The sequence below is a fragment of the Lagopus leucura genome, unplaced genomic scaffold (genome assembly GCF_019238085.1).
Source record: "Lagopus leucura isolate 7727_CA_CO unplaced genomic scaffold, USGS_WTPT01 Super-Scaffold_100021, whole genome shotgun sequence".
Taxonomy (NCBI): Eukaryota; Metazoa; Chordata; class Aves; order Galliformes; family Phasianidae; genus Lagopus; species Lagopus leucura.
Window position 1 is genome coordinate 5,046,340 of NW_024962274.1, and position 12,130 is coordinate 5,058,469.

At 36.6% G+C, this 12,130-nt stretch overlaps 1 protein-coding gene across 5 annotated transcripts in view; it reads left to right on the top strand.

Moving 5' to 3' along the window:
- Positions 1 to 12,130, top strand: part of SLC9A9 (solute carrier family 9 member A9) — a 172,199-nt gene that overhangs the window by 90,132 nt on the left and 69,937 nt on the right. For all 5 annotated transcript variants that reach the window (XM_042878387.1, XM_042878391.1, XM_042878388.1 and 2 more), the window contains exon 12: positions 3,483 to 3,636. In XM_042878387.1, coding sequence (XP_042734321.1) covers positions 3,483 to 3,636 — 154 coding nt within the window. The remainder of the gene's footprint in view (positions 1 to 3,482; positions 3,637 to 12,130) is intronic.

Consider the following 12,130-nt stretch of genomic DNA (forward strand, 5'->3'; position numbering starts at 1 on the left):
TCTTATGTTGGGTTGTTTGAGAGGCATTTATGGCGTACTGCTATACACGGGCAGTATACTAAGAAATATCAGACTGTGAGGGTGCTAGTACTGATACTCAGATCATGGTTTTCAGCAATTCTTTCTCACTTCAGGAAACAGTTTTATTCTGAAACATGACTAGGAGACATTAGCTCCACAGTCAAATTTTCCGTGTGTATTTCAGCTGTTATCTGAGAAGTTTACTCTCTAAATTCGGGTTTACTTTCAAAATTGAGGTTTTACTCATTTTTAAATCTGGTTAGCATTGTAGAATTACAAAAAAATCCAAGAGAAAGCCAAGTTCTATTCTCAGTGCATCATTCACTGAACTGTTAAACTCTCCGTGGGAAACTATTTTTGGACTTGTACAAGCTGCCTCCACTTGATTTTTCTTAGAGGCAACTTAGCAAAAACTCAGTTTTTTAAGTAAGAATATTTGAGAGCTGAGAATATTTGTTCACTAAAAGACAGAAAAATGGATCCCCCAATGACATTCATGAAATCATTTTCTATGGTTAGAAATGCAGCACTTCTTTGTCTTCTTTTGCTTTTTATACAAAAAACCATCCCTATTTTTATAGCTTAAGTTCTTGATTGACAGCCCTGCTGTACACTGATCCATTTAGTCAGATAACAAGAACACAATGCACCACATTTGAAGCTTCCTCATCAGGAATACTCCACATCAGGGTGCCTCATTTATGCCTATATAATTCCATGTATCTAGAGAGCAGCACAGTAGTTCATTTCTATATCTGTTCAATACTTCTCCTGAAAGCTGCCACTGAAAATGTCAGTTAATGTCAGCTAGATTGCAGCCTGAGATGGTGACATATATCCATTAGGAACTGGCTTTCAGACTGCCTCCTCATCTACAATTGTTAGCAGTGTAAGACCTATATGTAGATCACCCAGATAAAGCTAGCAGGTGGCTAGCTAGGTGGCTAACTAGACAAAAGCTTGCAATCATTTCTTATCCAGTTTCTAGGGACTGTTTTTTGCTTTATTTTTTCCTCAGATAAAGTATGAAATTCAAGATGTTCTAAAAAATATATCTTACTCAACAAATTTTTGTCCTCATTCTCTCATCAGATTTCATTTTCCCCAGGGCTAGAGGCAGAAAACAGCCAGAAACTGAGAGAACTTGCACACATGCATTTACTTCCTAGTACAATCTAGCAGCTGAACACTGAAAATGGTAGTACTGAAAATGTCTGAAATGCAAGTGTTAAAATAGTCAGAAAATATTTTTAATATTTTCAAAGGAAGACTTAAGTGAAGAGAACTTTAAAGCATCTTTTTAAAGTAAATAGCATGATCTATAAGACCACCAATAAGGACTGACAGCCTTTTATGCTGCCAGCAGCATCACACTTCACTGAACACTTCACAGATGTGTGATTTTCCCTTTAAATTGCACTATATAGTTGGTATTTTGTTCTCAGTTAACAATAGTCTTCTTACTACAAACTGTGTAGTATGGTGTCTAGTCTGCATATGGTGATCAACAGAAAAGATTACCAGAGCACACGTTTCTGATATGAGTAAACAAGACAATGAATCTTGAGTTTGGAGGAACATGCTCATTGCCTACACAACATCAGCAGAGCTCTTGAAGCAACATTTTGGCATAGTATCAGGTTTGAATAGGTCACGAAGAAAGCAAGGCTTCATGCATCATGCCATCATACACACAGGAGTGAAAACCAAATCTGGGATTGCATTTGTTTTCAATCTTACTGCTACTGAATGCACGCAACATTTAGTGTTTTCTTTACTGAGTTTCACAGCCAAGATCACCATGAATATAAGTGTCTGAAAACTAACCCTTAAGACTGGGTGGATGAGTTAGGCTTGGAAGAGGATTGTGTAGCATTTTGACGTATTACATTATTCATCTGTTTATCTTAGGCCTCTACCAACTCATTATAAAGGGTGAATTCACTTTCACAATTTTTAATCGTAACTCCTGATAAAAATCTATTGTAAATCAAAACTAGATTAGCCCTTGTATAATTCAGCCAGAGCTTCTCAAATTGAGTTCAACATCAGCTAAAACAAGGTCAGCAGTCTCTAATAGCCAGAAAAGGAAATATTTTAATGTCTTAAATTTAATTTGACCTATTCACCTAGATAAATACTTTAATTACTGAGAAGTGGCTGTTCATATGGAGGAAGGAATGAGTAACCATTAAAATGAGCTGATATTTTCCCCCCTGTGAGAAAATAGTTAAGCATGAGCATCTTCTACATAAAGCCTACTTTTTGAATTCTGTACCATATTTGTGAAAGTAGAGCTTTTAAACCTGCTGCCACTGATCTGTGCCAGCTGAGGTAACTAGCTCAGTCCTTCCTCGCAGAAACAGCTTTGTGTTGTACTCTGCTTAAACTGTATATCTTCTATACCAAATAACACATTCTAGCTGTGCACTCCTAAAAAGCTTTAGAGTTCGACTACAAAAATAGTTCTTGTTAGCAGTTAATTAAATGACTCCGCATGAACCGTTAGTGTGAAATGAAAGGTTAGTTATTAGGTTTAATCTCTTTCAGAGTACTTTTTGGATTCACTGCATATTGCGTACATGTAATGGCTTTGTTCTCTACACTTTGTACAATTATTTTAGAAAACAATAAATTTAAACAGATAAGTGAAAATCATTGGAAAATGTAGTGTTATTTGCAGAACGCATACCGACAGCTGAAAGCACTGATGTGCTTTCTTCTCCCCCTCTTTTTTTTTAAAAAAAAAAAAAAAAAATGTGTCACTGTGCAAATTCCTATTTAGAAAGCTTTGTACTACCCACAGAGTTGGTTTTTGTGAATACTCATTGTTAGCTGTTTTAAGGTTTTTCTGTAGGTATATAATTTTACAACTATTATATTATTTCAAGTATTTTCAAGTTCAGTCTACATGTATTCTGCACCCCTTTTCAGATACTTAAATTATCTATTAAAAAGTATTTACTATTTTAAAATCATATTTATATGACTGTACTTAGAACATAGATATGTTTTAAAGAAGTGGAGCTTTCTACTGCCTCAAGCAAGAAATGGGTATCAGATTCAGCTACAGATTCTTTTGTTATGCCAGCCCCTTTTCTCACCTGCTCCTGATTTCACAAGTAGTTCTACTGAAGTGAATAAAACAATGCAGGGAATATATTTATTTTAAACATGTATAAAGGCCAAATTAATGTTTAATATAATGTTCAAAACAAAGACCTCAGTGGCTGTAAGACAAATGTGATTACATGTGAATATCAGAGTCGTTTTGTTGTCTACTTTTGCAAAGTTGTTCAGACTTGCATTAAACACCACACTTTCAGTTGTCTTGTGTCAGCATATTATAAATGCAATAACAGTTGAAAAATCCATCTGCCCTTGGAATTGGGTTTGGGCTGGAAAGAGTAAAATTCTATTTCTCCATCGAATAAATTTCAACATTTTCACCTGTTTTTCAGGTTTACGTGGTGCAATAGCTTTTGCATTGGCTATTCGAGACACAGAATCCCAACCCAAACAAATGATGTTCACAACAACACTGCTTATTGTGTTTTTCACAGTCTGGGTATTTGGTGGAGGCACAACACCAATGCTCACATGGCTTCAGATCAGGTTAGTACTCTTTTTACAATAATAACCATAAAAACAATGTAATCACTATGATCAGTCACTGATTTCCTACAGCTTTCTGAAACTCACATTCTTTTTAACAGTTGGGAAGCACAAAGCAAGTACTTGGCTACCTGTTAGAAGTAGGTTCAGACCACAAGGAATAAGTTCTTCCCAACTTTATTAAGGATTTGGACCTTGGTCAGAACATCCTTATTTCCTCAGAATTTGCTTCACTAGCGGTGTTTCTAAATACTGTGAGTAAATGAAGCGGTGTCCTCCTCACTACAGAAGAAATTGCTATGAAGGAAGCTCTTGCTCTAAATTATAAATGTGCATTCTTTATACAGTCATCATATGTGACGCATTTCTGATTTTACTATGAATATATTAAGAAATCTACCTACACTGTTGCATCATTCAGCTATTCATTTATTGCTCATTATCTTATATATTTGCTCCTTAATAGTAAGATTTTCTCAACAACTTGATAGTCATTTGTAACGACAAAGTAGGTTAAATGAGAAGAGGATGAGGAAGCTGAGACAGCATATTTAATTTAAATACAGTGCCCTGCCCAAGATGCCTTTTTGAAACCTTACTTTTCAGCAAGAGCCTGATGTTTGGGTTATGTCATTATTTAGACCTTCCTGCCACGGTTCATAACGCCACCAAGAAAATCTCTATACAAGTTCAGTTTGTATTTCACAATTTCTTATCATTTACCCTACATATAACATACACTTTTGCTTATTTATAAAATGATGTCTGATTAACAAGCTTCTGCATCTTACTGTTGTTATAAAATGCCAGCTGAATACAACTAAGTTGACGTTTTAATAAAGAACAGATATAAAAGCAGACAAAAGAAGTAGACTAAAATGCACTACATAAACATAAAATGCAGGCATCTGTACACAGCGAGGGGGCTTTCCATTTCTTTGATCAATTTTCTTCATGATATCTCTCTGTGATGTCAATTAAATTGATTGGGTTTAGATAAACACCTCTATCAGCCACCTTCCTAAGATTAGAAATTTATTCACTGTCGCATCAGAGTTGCTTTATACAGAAACAGAAATGTGGGCAAGGAAGAATAATCCCACTAGATCTTGAGAACTTTGTCACGATAGTAGGAGGTTAAGAAATAAGTTCGAAAATATAAGGTCCAATTTAAGTGTTGCCAGTTGTGTAGTGCAGTAATAAACTTTCTGAGCATAAAGGTTTATGTACAGTCTTTGCATTACCAGCTGGCTTTCTGAGAGAATAACTGATTACCCCCATCACTAAGTAATACTTTTTTTTTTCGTTTGTTTATCTGAGAATCATTTCTAGAAAAGATATCTACTTCATAAGTAGAATATACTGCTCCAGCCAGACCATGAGTAAGCCTGCTCCAGTGTACAAGAATAATATCATGACACATCAACAGCAATACAAAGATATCTATTTAAGCATGAGTTCACAGTCAAATTGAAGTACTCAATAAATGTGCCTTCAGAGATGTTGAGTATTATCTGCTAATGCCTTTGGATGTATGTCTCCCCTCATTCCTCATATTCTGATTGAAAATAGCAAGCCACATTTTACAGTAAATCTGCAATGAGTGGTTTGGGGATAAAGGACTCTCGAGACAGGCAGAAAAGACATACAAAGCTGTTAATAAAACGCGTCCTGTGAAAGTATTGTTGTGATAGGTATTAGGTCTGGCTTGTTTATTATCACCTCCTGTGCAAATGTTTGTCAAGGGATTTTCAGATTCCTTGTACATCTTTCTGTAGCAACTCTTTGGTGAATAAGGTTTTTAATCCATATTCCAAATAAATACTAAGCACCATTGAATAATAACTTTTAATACTATACATATCAGGCCATTGCCTTTGGTATGTATTTTACAGACTGACTATATCTACGTGCCTGGCTACCCCTGAAATATGCTATATTGAGTTTACTTAAAGCTTCAGTTCTAGACCTTCAACTTCCTCTAAATACCTTTGCCAGAGGCCTGGCATAGCAGATTTATTTTTTTTTTTTTAAGATGACCAATACTGCACAGATTCTTATTCTCACCAGAAGCATCTCCTCAATGAGTTACTCTATGAAAAAGCTTCAACTCAGGAAATGAAGTTTATCAAAACAAACTATTCTCCTCATACTGAGTACCCATGCACTCATTACTCCATAGCAATGACCATTAGTCCATAGCAATACCTATGTAACGTAACAGAAAACACAGAAACAACAGCAGAGCAGCAAGGTCCCAGGCTACTTACTCAAATACAACACCCATAAACAGAAAAATAAAGGAAAGAAGCTACTTACTTTCAGAAGGTCTCAAGAAGATCTCACAGGGATGTCCAGCAAGAAGCCCTCACTTCCACTACCAACCCTTCAGTGAGGTCTGTAAGAGGTGCATCCTGGCTCCACCTCTTCTGGTCACTCAGGAACATTGCATGCACCTGAGCTCCCGTGGATTGGCCCTGCCCTCCCACCAGGTGCTCAATCACTGCTTCAAGCCGTGACTCAGCATTTCCACTATAGAGCCACACTTTCAGATTTGCTCCCAGATGTTTCCCAGAGCTCTGCTTGTTCTCTCCACTGTTCAGATTTCAACTTTATAACTACCTTCGCCTATTTTTTATTGTACCTCTAATTAAAACTAAATCTAAAAATGCCAAGGTATGCTTTCATAACTTTCTTTGTATGGACAAAGGCAGAAGATTCATACTATGCTGGCATAAATGAAGCATAGCTTACTGTAATCAAGAATTTCAGCGTACAAAAAAAATCAGTAAAAATAATTTAATGGATCTTACAAGGATAGGAGGTGAGAACTCATGTCCTATGAACCAAATGTCTTCACACCTAACTGCTTGGAGTAGATAAGTAAAGAGGCTCCAGAGAGTTCCGTCATTGTTCCAGAGACTCTTCTCTGTTTTGTAAAGTTAATCTTGCTCAATGACTACAGGAGCAGCATGCAAGTAAACCAGAAGAAATATTGTTATCATAATGAAAAAAAAAGTGCAATCTGCAACGTTAAGAACATACTCCACCATCCAGACTTAAGAGCCGTGAGGAAAAGGACAAAACTGTTACAGATGTGTAGATAAATCTCTATCAATTATGTGAAAACACTGAAGTCAACAGCTTTCTCAATTATGCATTTGGTCCTTCTATCCATTCTTCATGTGCTGAATCACTCGATCAACCCAAATATATAGTCCTTGTAGGGATTTATCCTTATCCGTCTTTATTGCAAATTTGTATCGAGTAACACTAACAGAATATAACAAATCAGACTAAGAATTGCAGAAAGACGTGATTAGAGGAACTGTCACCAACTCATATTATACTGCTATGCTGGCAAAATTAACTTTTTGAAGTTTTAAGGTTTTTTTCTTCCACTTTCAGAAGTTACAATATAAAGCATCAACAGTCTGGATTATTTTGTGGAGTTTTCCATGTGGTGTGGCTATAGCAATGTTTTCTAAATTAAAAAAATTTATATAAGGCTGCATTCAAAATGTTTTGAGAATCTGACTTAGCTGTTTATGCTTTTAAATACAGCCAACTGTTTGACTGTAGCTCATCTGAAACACAGAATTACGACATTACTCAGTGTTAGGGTGTAAAAGTTGGAAGATCAAACCATTGCTAGCTCCTAAATTCCCACCTATATCCATATTTCACAAATCCACAATAGGAAATGAATGTTCAGTGTACATAAGCAAACAAGAGATACGAACCAGAAGAGTACAATGCCATGGGAGTACTGATTTATCTCTTTACAATTAAAATATTTATTGGATCACTTATTATTCCAAGAAGTCAAAATTTTAGATCCTTCAGTAGTCAACTCTTTAATCCACAACATCTGAGAATCATCTTCTTGATCTACAAAAATGATTTAGGAACAGCTAATACAGTCTGTATTTTTTTTACCAGAATATCTCATTAGGGATGCAGGTGAGCAGCAGGGTGAGAAAATGGGCTAAATGCTGTGGCTTGACATCTTGTAACCATGGCAGTGTCTGTCTAGCAGAAAAAAAACCTGATTGTTAGAGTAAGATTCTGTGCTTAACCCAGTCTTTTATCAACTGGTTATAAAATGCTAAAAGAGAGAACTTTCTGATGGAGCACCTGGAGTTACAACATGACATTGGCCAATATATTAAGTGTTTCAGTAACAGAAATATTCTGCAGAGAGGCAGTTTACAATGCCACAGTGGTACCACTCCTAGCTGCCAAGTGGGAAGCTTTCATCAGATTTGGTCAGTACTTTAGGCTTCCAATACTGCTAAAAGACAACTTGTCTTTCTGCTTCCCAGCAGAGACCCGCAAATTTAAAACACAATATTGTGGGCAGTGGAAAGAATTCTGCATTACCTAAAACGATAAGGTGGTTGTGGTAAGAAATTTAGGGGCTGAAATGGAAAACATATGGCTGAGCCTCAGGGCTCTTAACAGGCAGCGCTGAGGAGGACCCTTTTTTTCTAACACAGCCTAAGAATGAAGATGAATGCACATTCTGATCTAAGAATTTACAGACTTTTAGGCAAAGTGGATGATGCTGCCTAAATTTGCTGAGCTGTGGGCACACAGCTGGAATCATGCATTACTTAGCACTGTGCCAGTGACCTAACCATTATCAGAACCTGTTCGCTATCACCTTTAACTTGATTAGAAACAAAGTAAGGTTTCTTCTATCTCTACCCAGGCTGCGGTTCTGCGTCTTTACTTGGTAATGAGGAAGAACCTTTACAAACAGTGAGATAGAAACAACATGCAATTCTCTGTTCTGTGGGTAAGAAATAGACAGCACCAGTCTCTAGTACTTGCAGCTTTAAGATGGTATAGCACAGCAAACTCAGGCAGAAGTCACACCAATCTCAGCCTTAAATTCATCTGAAAGCACTGACACAATCTAGACAACTTCTCATCCCAGTGTTTTAAAAGCAAACTGTACTGAGCCCTTTTTATTGCTTGCCAGCTGGTCACTGAGCACCCCCCAGCTCCAGAGGCACACAAGTAATGAGAATCTCAACTCTCCTGACCACATTTGAACCATCATAGTGATAAAGTAACTATTTTCTGCAGATTCCCAGACTATAAAACAAATAATAGTGAAGCCAAAGTAGGTCCACATTCCGTATCAAATTGCAGAGTCTCATATGGTAAGGTGGCTTAGAAACCTGAAGTACATAAAAATTCAAGAGAGCTGAAGTTCCTAAGTTACTTTCAAAAGTTTGATTTTGACTGCCTCATGTAATGTGCAGTGGAGCAATGCCTTCTCTGGTTTTCCTGGTGTGAGGATCATCTCCTTACAACAGGTCTTTTGTTACACGGAACAGAAAGATGAAACTAGATGGTAAACCAAAGCTTATTCCCAGTTACTGATATATGAAGAAGCATCAGCTTCTGCCTCACGTTTCTCCTTCTTGCCCTCCATATTGCTTTGGCTGCAGAAGATGCATGCTCTCATGACAGTGCTGGGAACACCTATGGGGTTTCTAATGTTGCATCTCTGGAGATAGCAAGAGAGAGGGCAATATGCAGAAAGGAAAACCAGTCGTGTCTACTGACATGTCCTGACAACCAACCCAGGCCAAAGGACTGCAGTCAGCTGAGTTGAGGAGCAATTTTTTAGCTTGATCAACCTGAATATTGCGCTCTGTCACTGACTTCTACACAGCTCACAGAGAAGAGATTGAAAGAGTGCATCTCCTTGCAGCAATTAATCATTAACTAGATTCATGCAGAAGTTCGGTTTTTACTCCTCCTCATTTACTCCTAAATTAAGTGGAAAGTTTCCCTCTGAGTAAATGCGTTTCAGTTTTCATTTTTAAGTTTTCATTTTAAGAGGCATGCAAAGATTTTCCCTCCTGAAGCACAGTTGGTCTTTGAGATACTTGGAAACCAACAGCCAAGAGCATGTGTTCGTATCTTCGGATGATCCATAATTCAAGAGCTATAAATTATTATAAGCCTTCTTAATTGTTTTGCTTGTATCCCTTTGAACACATTTTACTGTTTGTCAAGAGGAAGGAAGGTCAGTTTATAAAAGGAAGTTTAATTAACTTTTTTCTCTTGGCCTTGGCACATTCTCTTTTCTATAACTGCATTGCTTTGTCATATTTCCTCTAGAGCCCTGGAAAACAATTTAATGAAAGCAAAGGATCTGTTGATTTACTATTGAAAATATATTGTCAGCCTAAGTATCTTCAACTGTAATTTGCTAGTGACCACAATACAGAGAGATACAGTTAAATTAGAGGCAATATGTTTTCAAGTGCTGTTATATTTGTGTTCATCATACTGCTTATTACTTTGTTTTGTTTTTAGAGTACTTGTTTCAAAATGAGTACTGTACTTGGTTGGCCAGCTGTCTGTATCTACATTCAAAGGACAACATTTCAACAAGCATCTTTTATGCTGATGGTAGATTGAATGTCACTGCACTAGCAAACATGAAAAGTGGGCAGACACATGAGAAGCCACACTTCTCTCTCCCTAGGCTCTCCTCACTATTAAGATATTGCTGATTGATGTACATTTAAAAATGTAAAAACGTTGGGTTTTAGCTAGCTAAATGTATTTTTAACACAAAAGTATTGCTAGATGTTATTATTTTCCTTTGGCTGGTATTTTTTGCCACTGGTCTTGGACCTGTGCATATGTATACCCTTAGTATGTATGTGGCATCTACAAGAAACAGGGAATGATCTGGTGTTCCTGGCTAAACACATATTAGGGAAATGTATTCTGCTTCAAACACTAATGTGAACAAAGAAAAGTCTTCTAGGGGTGCACCCACGCTGAAAGTGTTAATACAATTGCTGCTTTTATAGAAGTAGCTAGAACAGGATTAAGCTGCTATATGCTATAAATCAAGCTGCAGTATAAAATTAGATATTAAATGTACTGAATGTTATTATAAAAAGAAAAAGTGGATAATTTCCTTCCATTTCCATCTGAAAATGAGAAATCATCCAGGGAACAAATCTCGATGATCTGCTGAAATGCCTATCATTTATTTGCAAGGTACTTTTCTGCTAAGATAAGGTGCATATTTGATCTGTTGAAGTTATTCACCATAGCAGTTTGCCTGAGTGATACTAAACAAGGTATATAAACATTTGCACTGTAATAGTCCTTGTTAAAAAAATACAAAGACAAAATACACCGGGCTTAAGCTTTCTGACTCTGACTGTAAAGGCAGACCAGGGCTGCTGGTAAATGGGAAATTTCAGATTGCAGCTGTGAACTGTTCATGAGATGTACCCGTCTCCTGCTGTCTGGTCCTAAGCTCTGTTGGTCCTTATTGGCCAGAGGGGTCTAATTTTGGGCAGAGTCTCCTAAAATAGCACACTGATCATTAAGTCTCACATTTCTAGCTCTGCATAGCTATTGAAAACAGAAAAGATGAAAGATAAGCTTTTATTGCTAGAAAATTTGTTACAGGAGAGGGGGAAAATTCCACAGTAGAAAGCTCTGCACCTTTCCGTACATCTAGAATAAAGGATATGTGAAATTTCCACATCTCAAAATCCCAGAATCGTTTATTAATATTCCCAGAAAACTGTAAATTATCCTATAGCTTGGAATATAATCTGCCTAGAAGCATTTTAGCATGTGTCAATTGAAGAATATATTTTATTTGCTTTTAAAATACTGCTGCATTGATATGCCTGAGTAGGCAAAAAAACCAAGTGTCATACAGAGACATTGCTCTTCCATTAAAATGTATCTTCCTTTTGCACAAGGTAGCTGTTGTGCAGCAACCAACATGATAAAACATGTACGATCTACAAAAATGGAATGAATCAAACCATCTACAAATGCTGCTAGGGAACTTCTTAATTACCTGGGACTTCAGAACAAATTGCTGATTTATTGCTGTATGTCAAAATATGCAAAATTTGGGATTCTAACTAGTTCACCGAAATTAAATCAGTGCAAGTATAAATCCAGTTGACCTCAAGCATATGCAAAAGTTGATTTTCTTGGAGTAAAAGAGTAAAAGAGTATAAGAGAAAATAGAGAAAAATAATTTGAGCCCTTAAAAGTTGGAGATAAATATGTGGTAATGAATCCTGGCTCTAGAAAAAAATAATGATCAAATTTTACTGAGAAACATCCTATACCTCTGTTTTGTAGGAATTAGTCAAAATGCCTCTTAACTCTCTCTACTATTGATCAGATACTGTTGCTTTTTGTAAAATAATTCATCTGGAAACTGACTTGTTTAAAATTTCTTGTTAAAAGAACAAGCATGTTATGGTTTAAGCTGGTTTTCCAGGGCAAATTAGTAATATAACAGAACTCTGTGACTTCATCTTGGTGGTGAATAATATGCAGTGTTCCCTCCTTCGAGGCTGGCTGCTGCTTAGGATCACAACTTTGTAGTTTCTCCATTAAGCTGCCTTATTACATAGGTCACTCCAAAAATAATGCCTCGTATTAATTTCCTTGGGAACAACAATAGATACAAAGAGTG